This window comes from Cherax quadricarinatus, chromosome 49, assembly GCF_038502225.1.
Source record: "Cherax quadricarinatus isolate ZL_2023a chromosome 49, ASM3850222v1, whole genome shotgun sequence".
Classification (NCBI taxonomy): domain Eukaryota; kingdom Metazoa; phylum Arthropoda; class Malacostraca; order Decapoda; family Parastacidae; genus Cherax; species Cherax quadricarinatus.
This window is the reverse complement of record NC_091340.1, coordinates 10,050,777-10,066,988: the sequence shown is the minus strand read 5'-3', so window position 1 is coordinate 10,066,988 and position 16,212 is coordinate 10,050,777. Positions and strand designations below refer to the sequence as shown.

General features: G+C 38.5%; 1 protein-coding gene across 2 annotated transcripts in view; it reads left to right on the top strand.

Moving 5' to 3' along the window:
• LOC128696998 (macrophage mannose receptor 1) overlaps positions 1-16,212 on the top strand; it is a 291,694-nt gene that overhangs the window by 207,972 nt on the left and 67,510 nt on the right. For both annotated transcript variants that reach the window (XM_070095183.1, XM_070095184.1), the window contains 3 exons: positions 981-1,148; positions 8,340-8,560; positions 12,085-12,214. In XM_070095183.1, the coding sequence (XP_069951284.1) occupies positions 981-1,148; positions 8,340-8,560; positions 12,085-12,214 (519 nt within the window). The remainder of the gene's footprint in view (positions 1-980; positions 1,149-8,339; positions 8,561-12,084; positions 12,215-16,212) is intronic.

Sequence of the window (16,212 nt, the reverse complement as noted above, 5' to 3'; positions counted from 1 at the left end):
CCTACTGAGGCTCGCAGGACACTATGTCTAGCCCTTATACAATGCCATATGGATTACGCTTGCTCTTCTTGGTACTCTGCCTTGACAAAAAAAACTGAAAGATAGACTGCAAATCACCCAGAACAAAATCGTAAGATTCATCCTGGGGCTGGGACCAAGAGAACATGTAGGCCAGGATGAATTACAGCAGTTGGATATGCTGAATGTTGAAGACAGAGTAAAACAACTGAAGCTAAATCATGTTTATAAAATTGCTCACAAACAATGTCCAGAATATCTTGCTGTCAATTTTGTCAAGGTTGGGAACCAAAGCAATCATAGTACTAGGGGGAGAGAGCACAACTTTGTAGTACCCACAGTCAGTGGCCAGGCTTCAAACACCTTTTATTGTACAGCAATAAAGGAATGGAACAGACTGCCCACACATGTCAAAGCCAGTCATAGCTTGAACCAGTTCAAGAAGAGTGCCAAAAGGTGTCTGATGAATGTAGCTACAGAAAGGGAGGGGAATGATTTTCTATTTTTTAGCTAACATATGTGTAAATTTTACCTTATTCCTAGTAATGACCCTCGTATTGTAGATAGTCTTAATGACCCTCGTGTAGTAGATAGTCTTTTTAGTATGATGATAAGATGTTATCTTCATTGTAGAATAATAAGAAAATATTATAACCTTTATATTATAATAATAAGGTAAAAGGACCCCAATGGAAATAAGTCACTCTGTCTGACTTTTTTGGGTTATCCTAGGTTCTCTACACATATGCTGCTATGTATGATAATTCTATGTAACTGTATTTGTGTATACCTGAATAAACTTACTTACTTACTTACTTATTCATGGAAAAGTTTAGAGAGTTCTCCCTGGAGATAGTGTTCCCCCCCTACTACCTGCTAATTATTTGTGTGTGGATAGAATGGAACATATGTTTGTACTGTATATGTTTACAGGACTTTTAGATTGGATTAAATTTTTACAGGTTTTGAATGGTCAGATGGAACAGCATTTGACTATGTGAACTGGGATGAGGATCAGCCAGACAACCACTATGAGAGGGAGAACTGTGTTTCTGCAAACATGTTAACCATGAAGCTTTCAGACAGTGTATGTGGTGCCTACTTTCCCTTCATTTGTGAGGCCCCTCAAGGTAAATGATTATTTTATTCAGAAAAAAATTTGCAATAGTTTATGATAATTAAGATCTTAGTTCATAATACACTTGTTAATTGTAAAACTGATAACTCATGAAGGGGTAGCAGTAATGTTAAATGATCAGTTATGGAAGGAGAAAAGAGAATATGAATGTGTAAATTCAAGAATTATGTGGATTAAAGTAAAGGTTGGATGCGAGAAGTGGGTCATAATAAGCGTGTATGCACCTGGAGAAGAGAGGAATGCAGAGGAGAGAGAGAGATTTTGGGAGATGTTAAGTGAATGTATAGGAGCCTTTGAACCAAGTGAGAGAGTAATTGTGGTAGGGGACTTGAATGCTAAAGTAGGAGAAACTTTTAGAGAGGGTGTGGTAGGTAAGTTTGGGGTGCCAGGTGTAAATGATAATGGGAGCCCTTTGATTGAACTTTGTATAGAAAGGGGTTTAGTTATAGGTAATACATATTTTAAGAAAAAGAGGATAAATAAGTATACACGATATGATGTAGGGCGAAATGACAGTAGTTTGTTGGATTATGTATTGGTAGATAAAAGACTGTTGAGTAGACTTCAGGATGTACATGTTTATAGAGGGGCCACAGATATATCAGATCACTTTCTAGTTGTAGCTACACTGAGAGTAAAAGGTAGATGGGATACAAGGAGAATAGAAGCATCAGGGAAGAGAGAGGTGAAGGTTTATAAACTAAAAGAGGAGGCAGTTAGGGTAAGATATAAACAGCTATTGGAGGATAGATGGGCTAATGAGAGCATAGGCAATGGGGTCGAAGAGGTATGGGGTAGGTTTAAAAATGTAGTGTTAGAGTGTTCAGCAGAAGTTTGTGGTTACAGGAAAGTGGGTGCAGGAGGGAAGAGGAGCGATTGGTGGAATGATGATGTAAAGAGAGTAGTAAGGGAGAAAAAGTTAGCATATGAGAAGTTTTTACAAAGTAGAAGTGATGCAAGGAGGGAAGAGTATATGGAGAAAAAGAGAGAAGTTAAGAGAGTGGTGAAGCAATGTAAAAAGAGAGCAAATGAGAGAGTGGGTGAGATGTAATCAACAAATTTTGTTGAAAATAAGAAAAAGTTTTGGAGTGAGATTAACAAGTTAAGAAAGCCTAGAGAACAAATGGATTTGTCAGTTAAAAATAGGAGAGGAGAGTTATTAAATGGAGAGTTAGAGGTATTGGGAAGATGGAAGGAATATTTTGAGGAATTGTTAAATGTTGATGAAGATAGGGAAGCTGTGATTTCGTGTATAGGGCAAGGAGGAATAACATCTTGTAGGAGTGAGGAAGAGCCAGTTGTGAGTGTGGGGGAAGTTCGTGAGGCAGTAGGTAAAATGAAAGGGGGTAAGGCAGCCGGGATTGATGGGATAAAGATAGAAATGTTAAAAGCAGGTGGGGATATAGTTTTGGAGTGGTTGGTGCAATTATTTAATAAATGTATGGAAGAGGGTAAGGTACCTAGGGATTGGCAGAGAGCATGCATAGTTCCTTTGTATAAAGGCAAATGGGATAAAAGAGAGTGCAAAAATTATAGGGGGATAAGTCTGTTGAGTGTACCTGGTAAAGTGTATGGTAGAGTTATAATTGAAAGAATTAAGAGTAAGACGGAGAATAGGTAGCAGATGAACAAGGAGGCTTTAGGAAAGGTAGGGGGTGTGTGGACCAGGTGTTTACAGTGAAACATATAAGTGAACAGTATTTAGATAAGGCTAAAGAGGTCTTTGTGGCATTTATGGATTTGGAAAAGGCGTATGACAGGGTGGATAGGGGGGCAATGTGGCAGATGTTGCAAGTGTATGGTGTAGGAGGTAGGTTACTGAAAGCAGTGAAGAGTTTTTACGAGGATAGTGAGGCTCAAGTTAGAGTATGTAGGAAAGAGGGAAATTTTTTCCCAGTAAAAGTAGGCCTTAGACAAGGATGTGTGATGTCACCGTGGTTGTTTAATATATTTATAGATGGGGTTGTAAAAGAAGTAAATGCGAGGGTCTTGGCAAGAGGCGTGGAGTTAAAAGATAAAGAATCACACACAAAGTGGGAGTTGTCACAGCTGCTCTTTGCTGATGACACTGTGCTCTTGGGAGATTCTGAAGAGAAGTTGCAGAGATTGGTGGATGAATTTGGTAGGGTGTGCAAAAGAAGAAAATTAAAGGTGAATACAGGAAAGAGTAAGGTTATGAGGATAACAAAAAGATTAGGTGATGAAAGATTGAATATCAGATTGGAGGGAGAGAGTATGGAGGAGGTGAACGTATTCAGATATTTGGGAGTGGACGTGTCAGCGGATGGGTCTATGAAAGATGAGGTGAATCATAGAATTGATGAGGGAAAAAGAGTGAGTGGTGCACTTAGGAGTCTGTGGAGACAAAGAACTTTGTCCTTGGAAGCAAAGAGGGGAATGTATGAGAGTATAGTTTTACCAACGCTCTTATATGGGTGTGAAGCGTGGGTGATGAATGTTGCAGCGAGGAGAAGGCTGGAGGCAGTGGAGATGTCATGTCTGAGGGCAATGTGTGGTGTGAATATAATGCAGAGAATTCGTAGTTTGGAAGTTAGGAGGAGGTGCGGGATTACCAAAACTGTTGTCCAGAGGGCTGAGGAAGGGTTGTTGAGGTGGTTCGGACATGTAGAGAGAATGGAGCGAAACAGAATGACTTCAAGAGTGTATCAGTCTGTAGTGGAAGGAAGGCGGGGTAGGGGTCGGCCTAGGAAGGGTTGGAGGGAGGGGGTAAAGGAGGTTTTTGTGTGCGAGGGGCTTGGACTTCCAGCAGGCATGCGTGAGCGTGTTTGATAGGAGTGAATGGAGACAAATGGTTTTTAATACTTGACGTGCTGTTGGAGTGTGAGCAAAGTAACATTTATGAAGGGATTCAGGGAAACCGGCAGGCCGGACTTGAGTCCTGGAGATGGGAAGTACAGTGCCTGCACTCTGAAGGAGGGGTGTTAATGTTGCAGTTTAAAAACTGTAGTGTAAAGCACCCTTCTGGCAAAACAGTGATGGAGTGAATGATGGTGAAAGTTTTTCTTTTTCGGGCCACCCTGCCTTGGTGGGAATCGGCCGGTGTGATAATAAATAAAAAAAATGAAACATTATGTCAAATTTGGTAATAGGAAATACATGTTTCAAGAAAAATTATATATCCGTACTGTATAAATAACCCACACATAGGAGAAAGGAGCTTATGACGACATTTTGGTCTGACTTGGACCATTTACAAAGTCACACTGTGATTTTGTAAATGGTCCAAGTTAGACCAAAACGTTTTCATAAGCTCCTCTCTCCTATGTGCGGGTTATTTGTGTAAGTATCCATACTGTATACTGTTGCAGTCAGAGTGTAATCTGAAATGCGATGTCAGCATACTTAGAGAAAGACAGAGATTGAATGATTGATGGTGAAAGTGTTTTCTTTTTTGCATCACCCTGTCTAGGTGGGAAATGGTTGTGAGGTAAAAAAAAAAATGCTAGTAGATACAAGGTTAAGAGATAGACTTCTAATGTACATGTTTCTTTAAAAAAAAAGCAACTGAGACATTTCAACTCTGGAACAACCATCTTCTGAAGAAGTCTCTTCCACAATTGTCTGACATACTAACGTATGTAAATTACCTTAACCGAAAGAGTAAGACAAAGCTTTCATTGGAATCCTTTTAATCTAATCATTAGATACAGTAACCTAACTACAAGTACAGTGGACCCCCGCTTAACGATCACCTCCAAATGCGACCAATTATGTAAGTGTATTTATGTAAGTGCTTTTGTACGTGTATGTTTGGGGGTCTGAAATGGACTAATCTACTTCACAATATTCCTTTTGGGAAAAAATTCGGTCAGTACTGGCACCTGAACATACTACTGGAATGAAAAAAGTTCGTTAACCGGGGGTCCACTGTATTAGATACAGCAACCTAACTATTAGATACAACAACCTATTAGTTACAGTGATCTAACAGTTAGATACAGCAGCTTAACTGTTAGATACAGCAACCTAACTAATAGATATGGTAAAAGTCTGTTATGAGTGTTAACAAAGCCAAAACATGTTCGAATAATCAAATTTAAATAACTGAGTCAATCAGATAGTACATGAAAAAGAATTACATGGGTATCAAATATAAAAGATCATTTGAATGTAACAGTTACATGAATTTTAACTATGCAAGAAATCACATTAACTTTTCTGTGGCTTCACTCAGTTCTTTTCCTAAACTGGTTTATGCTGTGACTGGCCATGATATAGCCAGGCAGTTTATTCCATTCTGACTGCTGTGTAGTAGGTGTTTGAGGCCTGGCCACCAACTGAAGGTACTAAATCATGTTCACTTTTCCTGGTACCATACTGGCTTTGGTTCCTAACCTTGACAAAATTTACAGCAAGAGATTCTGGATACTGTGAGCAATTTTGTAAATATGATTCAGTTTCAGCTGCCTGACTCTATCTGTAATATTAAACATTTCCAGTTATTGCTCATCCTAGCCTCTATGCTCTCTTGGACCCAGGAGGAATCTCATCATTGTATTCTGGCTAATTTGTAACCTGTCTTTCAGTTTTTTGTTAGAGCAGAATTCCTTGAAGAACTAGATTCTACAACATATAAGAGCTAGGCATAGGATCCTGCAAGCTTCAGTAGGTAGACACTGTACTTGTCTATAGAAGAACTTTAACCTAGCATTTCTTTTACTACATTCTTCACTGTCCATTTTTTTGACATGCAAAGATCAAAGGATATACCCAGATATTTCACTGAAGGTACCATTGTCATGGGTTATTGTTACACAAAACATTACATGTATCTACTCATTTCAGTTTACTTTTTGGGCCAAAAAATATGGCTTCAGCTTTCATAAGCGAAGTGACAGTATCAGCAAGGTTTCTCGCTGTTTTGTATCTTTTTCACTGCTTGTTGGCTTTTCACCTATTGTCTTCATGACTAATAACTGTTCAGCAGTAGCTAAAGTAAAAGTATAGTTAGGTAGAATATTTGGAGGATGGTGTCATTTGGTCAAAGATAAATGAGAGTGAATAAATTGAAGAAAAGGATGGTTGGTAAGAAGTGTGAGAAGCTGTTTTAACAGAAAGGATGCCTAGAGTGAGAGAAAATAATGAGGTGAAAAGGTTATGGTGTAGGTTGAAGTATGTCCTATCAGAGTGTGGGTTCATGAATGGGAAAGGAAAGATGAGTGGAATAATGAGGTGAAAATTGTGTAAATGAAAAAGCTAGTACATATATGAAAGTTTTATTTTTACATTTGCTTTTACCACATCAGCAGTCTCTCAAGGTAGGGTGATGCACAAAAAAAGTATTCACTATCATTCATTCAATAGTTGTTTTGCCAGAAGTGTTCAGATATCACAGTTCAGTTGACCCTCTAAACTGCATCATCCCCACCCCTCCTGCAGAGTACTGGCACAGTACTTCCCACCTTCAAAACCACAATTGGCTAACCAGTTTCCTTGAATTCCTTCATAAATGTTATCGTGCTCTCACTCCAACAGTGTGTATAAGCCCTAAAACCATTTATTTCCACTCACCCTTATCTAGCATGCTCATACATGCTTGTTGAATGCTCAACTCCCTACCATTTAACCCCTTTCAGGGTCAAGAGGCCCCTTTCCTAAACTTGTTCTCAGAGTCGAAAATTTTTTGAAAAAAAAAAAAAAAAAAAACTAATGAAATGATAGAGAATCTTTTCCCAATCATAATGACACCAAAAGTATGAAATTTGATGGAAAACTTATAGAATTATGCTCTTCCAAAGTTAGCAGTCTCGACGATGTTTATGCATTGGCGATTTCACCCACTTTGAGCCCTATTTTCGGCCAATCCCAATGTACCAGTCGACAAAAATCATAACTATTTCGCTAGAACTCGACTTTTTCTATCGAATGAGTACAAGAAACCACCCATTTACCAATTTCAACTATCCAATAGCATGGTCAGAAATTAGCAATTTTGCCAATTTCACACATATTTCAAAAGATGCCAATTTCCAAATAGGGTCCAGAATAAACAAGACAGACATTCCTGACACTAAAATAACATTTTCTCTGTTCATTAGTCATGTCTCCAGGCCCTTCTTACATTTCTTTTGCTTTCCACTTTGAATTTTTATTCTCACAAAAAAATAGAAGATTTACTGTTATGCAGACTACTGCATTAGTGTAGAAATGGTATAAATAATATCAGCGCACTTGTGAAAGAATATTAGACTCATCAGTTGACATGTATTGGATGCATGGCATGATTTGTTTACTTTTGAACTTTAGCAAAAATTGTACATTTCTGCTGAAACCAATCAAAATCATCTCAGTTTCTTTAATATGTCTTCCATTCAATAAAATGAGACCAGGAAAACTAAAATACAACTATAAATACCATACGAAAATACACTGCAAAATCGCTGTTTTAAACCAAAAACACGGTTGGAGTTTTCTTTTTTCTCCTTATGCACTGTGTGCTGCAGGATTTTTTTTATACTGTGCACACTGACCACATAGACCCATTCTTTCATATGTAGGCCTACCAGCTTTCTCTTGCTAGATTTGAAGGCGCTAGAATTTACGCATACTAGTACAGCACCAACCCTGGCGTGCAAGCCGTACTAGTATGGCACCCACCCTGAAAGGGTTATAACTTTCAACCTAAAAAGGGTTGAAGGGAAGGGATTTTATACACCCTATAGATCATCCTGTTTCTACTCCATCATCTGTAAATGTCCAAAGCATCTCAAAAAGCCCTCATTTGCCCTCTGAATATTATCTTTCATAACCCTATGCTATCTTGTAAATTCTATCAGTGTTGGTACCATTATTCTCTAGTACGTTGTCTTTATTTGCTTCCAGAAATGAATACCACAACCCTCTGTCTGCTTTTTTTCTTCCTCCTTTCTGTGGTTCACTTCATTTTTCAAAGAGCCATCTGCTGTTATGTCCATTCTCAAATATCTTTATGTATCCTCCCAAACTCATCCACCAACCTTTGCAGCTTCTTTTCAGAATCTTCAGAATTGGCAACTCCCACTTTGTATCAGATTCATTATCTTTTATTCCCAAACCTTTCCTCACCCTAGCATTCACTTCTTTTAGAAACTCATCTATAAGTATTTTACACATCCATGATAACATCACACCTGAAAAGCAGGTGGTTTGTTTTCTAGTATTCTTATGTAGTATTTGTGTGTAGGAATGATGGTAACAACATTAGCACCGCCAACAAGAGGTCCGGACATACTGTGTGATGAGGATCCCTCCTGGTACTTACATGGAGATTATTGCTACCAGTTCAATTCTGTATCTGATGAAGACCCTCAGACCTGGTGGGAATCTCACATCTTCTGTAGGAATGAAGGTGCAGAGCTAGCATCTATCCACACTTTTGATGATAACTACTGGATTGAATCAAAGGTAGTTAGGTAAAACAATTTGTAAGTAATGTATGTGTGCCTCTGGCAGACAGCTATTGAAGGAGTCATGGTAGAGTTTTTTTTTTTTTTTTTTTTTGAGGGGTCACCCTATATAGGAGTTGGCAAGTGTGATAAATGTATTTATGTATGTATGTTTGTATGATGTATGTATGATTAGTTTGCCCGAAATGCCTTGACATGATAGTAGCTATCTTTGTACTTAGCAAATCAAAATTGTAATTACACATTGTAACCTTTACAAAGAAATAAACATTATTATTATTATTATTATTACATATTCACAAAACATAAAAAAAATTCTTTTGATTCTGAGCCTCAATAAAATTTTTTAAAAATTAGTGTCTGATATTTGATGTATCACTTAAAGTTAGAAATTTCTATTAATGTTTAGTGAATTAGTGTCAATGGCTCGTACACACTGTACAGTTATTTCTTTTTCTCTTTTTCTCCTTTCAACAAACCAGCCATATACCACTGAGGCAGGATGGCCTAAAAGAAAAATGAAAATTTCCTCTTCTTAAATTTAGTAATGCATACATTTTAGTAATGCATACATTTTAGTTGCTTCTTTTGACACGCATGACTTACAGAGGAAGAATTCTGTTCCACTTCCCCAAGGAGATAAGAGGAAATAAACAAGAGCAAGAACTAGTAAGAATGTAGAAGTAAACCCAGGATGGTGTGTGTATATAGATGCTTGTACATGCATGTGTAATGTGACATAAATGTAGGTAGAAGTAGCAAGATGTACTTGAAATCTTGCATGCTTGTCAGACAGAAAAATGACACCAGCAATCCTACCATCATGCAAAGCAGGTTTCTGTTTCACACTCGCTTTGCAGGACGGTAGTACATGTACCTCCCTGAGTGGTTATTGTCTACCAACCTACTACCTTTGATTTCCTTTTTCATGTTGAGAAAAAAATATTAGTGTGTGAATGGGCTGTAAGCAGTGGTGAGAGACGGGGTTGTACCTGGAGAATACCTGGGTCAATGCCCCTGCAGCCCAGTCCATGACCAGGCCTCGTGGTGGATCAGGGCCTGATCAACCAGGCTGTTACTGCTGGCCACACATACACCAACATACGAGCCACAGTCTGGCAGGTCAGGTACTGGCTTTAGGGCCTGTCCAGTGCCTTCTTGAATACAGCCAGGGGTCTATTGGTAATCCCCCTTATGTGTACTTGTGGCACCTCTGCTTTTCATTGGGGGATGTTTTATCTCATGCCAAGTCTTTTGCTTTCATAGGGAATGATTTTCATGTGCACATTTGGGACTAGTCCCTCTAGGATTTTCCAAGTGTATATTATCTTGTATCTATCTCACCTGTATTCTAGGGGATACAAATTAAGGGACTTCAACTACTTCTTCTTCTGCTGCATTTACCACCCAAGCTTCACACCCATATAAGAGTGTTGGTACTACTATACTTTCATACATTCCCTTCTTTGCCTCCATAGATAACGTTTTTTGACTCCACATATACCTCAACGCACCACTCACCTTTTTTCCCTCATCAATTCTATGATTAACCTCATCCTTCATAAATCTATCCGCCGACATGTCAACTCCCAAGTATCTGAAAACATTCACTTCTTCCATACTCCTCCCCAATTTGATATCCAATTTTTCTTTATCTAAATCATTTGATACCCTCATCACCTTACTCTTTTCTTTGTTCACTTTCAACTTTCTACCTTTACACACATTCCCAAACTCATCCACTAACCTTTGCAATTTTTCTTTAGAATCTCCCATAAGCACAGTATCATCAGCAAAAAAGTAACTGTGTCAATTCCCATTTTGAATTTGATTCCCCATAATTTAATCCCACCCCTCTCCCGAACACCCTAGCATTTACTTCTTTTACAACCCCATCTATAAATATATTAAACAACCATGGTGACATTACACATCCCTGTCTAAGACCTACTTTTACGGGAAGTATTCTCCCTCTCTTCTACACACCCTAACCTGAGCCTCACTATCCTCATAAAAGCTCTTTACAGCATTTAGTAACTTACCACCTATTCCATATACTTGCAACATCTGTCACATTGCTCCTCTATCCACTCTATCATATACCTTTTCTAAATCCATAAATGCAATAAAAACTTCCCTACCTTTATCTAAATACTGTTCACATATATGCTTCAATGTAAACACTTGATCTACACATCCCCTACTCACTCTGAAGCCTCCCTGCTCATCTGCAATCCTACATTCTGTCTTACCTCTAATTCTTTCAATTATAACCCTACCATATACTTTTCCTGGTATACTCAGTAAACTTATTCCTCTATAATTTTTACAATCTCTTTTGTCCCCTTTCCCTTTATATAAAGGGACTATACATGCTCTCTGCCAATCCCTAGGTACCTTCCCCTCTTTCATACATTTATTAAACAAAAGTACCAACCACTCCAACACTATATCCCCCCCTGCTTTTAACATTTCTGTCATGATCCCATCAGTTCCAGCTGCTTTACCCCCTTTCATTCTACGTAATGCCTCACGTACCTCCACCACACTTACATTCTGCTCTTCTTCACTCCTAAAAGATGGTATACCTCCCTGGCCAGTGCATGAAATTACCGCCTCCCTTTCTTCCTCAACATTTAAAAGTTCCTCAAAATATTCTTGCCATCTACCTAATACCTCCCTCTCCCCATCTACTAACTCCCCTACTCTGTTTTTAACTGACAAATCCATACTTTCCCTAGACTTTCTTAACTTGTTTAACTCACTCCAAAAATTTTTCTTATTTTCATTAAAATTTCTTGACAGTGCCTCTCCCACTCTTTCATCTGCTCTCCTTTTGCACTCTCTCACCACTCTCTTCACCTTTCTTTTTCTCTCCATATACTCTGCTCTTCTTATAACACTTCTGCTTTGTAAAAACCTCTCGTAAGCTACCTTTTTCTCTTTTATCACACCCTTTACTTCATCATTCCACCAATCACTCCTCTTTCCTCCTGCCCCAACCCTCCTATAACCACAAACTTCTGCCCCACATTCTAATACTGCATTTCTAAAACTATTCCAACCCTCTTCAACCCCCCCCCCCCCCACTACTCATCTTTGCACTAGCCCACCTTTCTGCCAATAGTCGCTTATATCTCACCCGAACTTCCTCCTCCCTTAGTTTATACACTTTCACCACCCTCTTACTTGTTGTTGCCACCTTCCTCTTTTCCCATCTACCTCTTACTCTAACTGTAGCTACAACTAAATAATGATCCGATATATCAGTTGCCCCTCTATAAACATGTACATCCTGGAGCCTACCCATCAACCTTTTATCCACCAGTAATACAGTTATATAATTTCTATATAGAACAGTTTTTGTAAATATTGTTGATAAAATTCATACAAAACTTAAATAGCACATGGAAAGGCCTCATAACATGCTATTCAATTTTCCATTCACTTTTTGAATCACATTTATGAAAAATTGAACCAAATAAAGAGCTTTATGAAAGAGGTGACTATCATGTTTTTCAGATCTACAATATGTCTGATAATATGTTCTGGATTGGAGGCCAAGCTAGTCTTGACTCTGGGTACATGTGGATTGATGAAACTGCCTTTGACTTTGACAACTGGGCAAAGGGTGAACCCAACAATGAGTATGGTGAGTAGAATTCATGTGTTATTCATGCCACTCTTGCTTGTTGCTGTGACTGGCAGTTATAACTCACTTGTGACTGGCACTTATGACTTACTGGTGACTGGCAGTTATGATTCACTTGTGACTGGTAGTTATGGTTCACTAGTGACTGGCAGTTATGACTCACTGGTGACTGGCAGTTATGGTTCACTAGTGACTGGTAGTTATGACTCACTGGTGACTGGTAGTTATGGTTCACTAGTGACTGGCAGTTATGACTCACTGGTGACTGGTAGTTATGGTTCACTAGTGACTGGCAGTAATGACTCACTGGTGACAGGCAGTTATGACTCACTGGTGACTGGTAGTTATGGTTCACTAGTGACTGGCAGTAATGACTCACTGGTGACAGGCAGTTATGACTCATAGGTGATTGGCAGTTATGACTTGCTGTCTAGGCTGCTACAGAACCTTTCTTTTTATAAGTGAAATTTGATATATCAATAGTATGCTGCCACTCTTTTCTGTATAATACATAGTGGGAACAAAAACTAATATATTTCATTCCACATGAGAGACCACTAGGTAAATGAAGCATTTATTAGATTTAACTATGTATAACATGATAAAGTTGAACACCATGACTTACTTCCAATATTTTCCTCATATAACTTGAGTCCTGTTAGCCTGACTAGAGTCCTAGAGGTCAAAGTCAAAGCATATTCCTACTAACTAGTGCATTTAGCTTCTTGGGTGGCACATCGCGCAACCGCCCACGACCGCTTAAAATTAAGGAGTTGTTCTGTGGTCCTATTATAATGATATCGGCCCCATGCAGCATATTTCAGACACACTGTATGAGCACAAATAGGAGACTACCAAGGCACACATTTCTGAGGGTGCCTGCCTAGATTTAGATGTTGCCACCAAAGTGGCTAGTTTATTGTGCACCCCATATCTATCCTGTGGATGGTAGTGCAAGAGCATATGGATACACAAAAGGCCTAGGAACTAGGCCCCAAAAGGGTTAACAAGTGTACATGGGTGCCTACCTAAGGGTTGAAGGAGTGTAAAAGATTTATTTCCACATGATACAGTATATATATAAAGATGGGGTGGCATTCAGTTGTGCTTATAGAAAGCCTATAGTTTTGCAGATCATTTCATGCAAGCTTAAGTCTAACTTATATTATTATTTCCTTATATTATTGGACATTGTTTAAACAACAAATAGAACAAGCAGACAACTATTTATTTAAAGTTGCATTATGATTACAAGTAGTGAGAATATGAACATATAGGTTTTAACTTGTTTGTGGTTTAAAGAATTGTTTAGCATATTTAACACATTTTAACAAATTTAATATATTTAATTGTTACTAGGCTATATTAGGGAAAGAGGTTTTTACAATAGCTTTGAACTGCTGGTAGATAGAGAGGCTCTGGAGTTTTCAGGAAGGGAGTTCCAGATTTTGGGTTATTTTATGCACGTTGAGTTTTTACAAAGATGAGCCAGGTATGGGGAATGTCAGAGATTTTTGTGCCAAGTATTATGCCTATGAGTTCTGTTGCAACTGTCAAGAAAGCATTTCAGGTCAGGATTGATATTATAATTATTGTTCTGTACATGGGGTATGCACAGTATTATGAGTAAATGTTATGAATAGTAAGTAGGTTTAGGTCTTCGAAGAGTGAGGGAATGTGTTGTCTGGGAGTAGATTGAGTGATCATTTGTGCTGCTTTTTGTTGAGTTGTTATTGGCTTAAGGTGATTTGCTGTAGTGGATCCCCAGGCACAAATAGTGTAAGTGAGGTAGGGATAAATTAGAGTGTATTATTATGTAAGTAGTGCTGTTTCAGGTATATAGTAACCTATTTTGGAGATGCCAACTGGTTTAGAGACTTTTTTTTTAATGTGATGGATGTGGGTTTGAATTTCAAGTTGCTGTAAAGGAAGAGATCTAGAAATTTTCCTTCATTTTGTTTAGCGATAGAAGAATCGCTAATCATAATGTTTAGTTGGACATTTGTTGCTCTGTTCCCAAACATCATTTAGAAGGCCTTATCAGTGTTAAGTATGACTTTACTGGTAGTCATCTAGGTTGATATTTTTAAGAGTTCCTCATTAACAATGTTGTTGAGGGAATTTTGATTTGGGTGGAATAAGACAAAAGCTGTGTTGTCAATAGAGAGAACAGGAAAAAAAAACAGTGCCTCCACCATGGAAGAAGGAAAGGGATGTTGCTTTTTGGAAAGTCACTTGAATTGTAATGTCTGCAGACTTCTGGGAGTTAGGTGGTATATTTAAAAATAATAATATAAATGCCTCACTATTATCATAAACAGTTGTATATGAATGAACTTTTTTTTTCCCAACATGCCAGCCTTCTTCCAGCAGGGTGGCTCCAAAAAAAGAAAGAAATCACTCACACCATCATTCAACACTTTCATCATCATTCACACATAATCATTGTCTTTGCAGAGGCACACACATATGACAGTTCAGATGTCACTCCAAACAGCAAATATCCCAAACACCTCCTTTAAAGTGCAGACATTGTACTTCCCACCTCCAGGATTCAAGCAAGCTAAGCAGTTTCCCTGATTTCCTTCACAAAATATTACCCTGCTCACACTCCAACAGCTCGTCAAGTCCCAAACACCATTTGTCTCCATTCACTAGTATCTAACATGCTCACACATGTCTGCTGCATGTCCAAGCCCCTTCAGCACATAACCATCTTTACCCCCTCCCTCTGTCCTGTCCTAGGATGACCCCTACCCCTCCTCCCTACCACTACAGATTTATACACCCTCCAAATCATCCTATTTTGCTCCATCCTCTCTAAATGACCAAACCACCTCAACAACCCCTCCTCAGCTTCTGAGTAATACTTTTATTAACTCCACACCTCCTAATTTCCACACTATGATTTCTCTGCATATTTACACTGCTCATTGCCCTTAGACACGATGTCTCCATTGTCTCCAGCTGCCTTCTTGCAGCAGCATTTACAACCCATGCTTCACATCCATATAAGAGTGTTGGTACCACTATACTCTCATGGTTAATGTTCTTTGTCTCCACAGATACCTCAATGCACCACTCATCTTTTTTCCTTCATAAATTCTATGGTTTACCTTGACTTTCATAAACCCATCCACTGACAAGTCTACTCTCAAATATCTGAACACATTCACTTCTTCCATATCCCTCCCTCCAATGTGACATTCAATTTTTCTTTACCTAACTCGTTTGGTACCCTCATCGCCTTAAACTAATCTATGTTCACTTTCAACTTTCTTCCTTTACACATCCTCCCAAACTCGTCCACTAACCTTTGCAGCTTCTCTTTAGAATCTCCCAAAAGCACAGTATCATCAACAAATAGTAACTGTGTCAACTCCCATTTTGTGTATTTGATTCCCCATAATTTAATCCCACCCCTCTCCCCAACACCCAACCATTTACTTGTTTACAACCCCATCAATAAATATGTTAAACAACCATGATGACATTACACATTCCTGTTTAAAGCCTACTTTTACTGGAAAGTAATCTCTCTCTCTCCTACACACCCTAACCTGAGCCTCATTATCCACATGAAAACTCTTTACAGCATTTAATAACTTACTGCCCATTCCATACTCTTGCAATATCTGCCACATTGCTTCCCTGTCTACCCAGGCATATGCCTTTTCTAAATCCATAAATGAAAATGAAAATTTCCCTACCTTTATCTAAATATTGTTCACTTATATGATTCAGTGTTAACACTTGGTCTACACATAACATACATACCCATTCTAAAACTTCGTTTGTCCTCTACTAGTTATGAGTGAGAAGGGTTGGATTGCAGATGGACCTGCCTTCCCTTTATATAAAGGAACTATACACGTTTTCTGCCTATCTCTGGCCTTCCCTTCCTTCATACATTTATTGAACAAAAGTACCAACCACTCCAAAACTGTATCACCACCTGCTTTTAACATTTCTGTCATGATCCTATCAGTTCCAGCTGA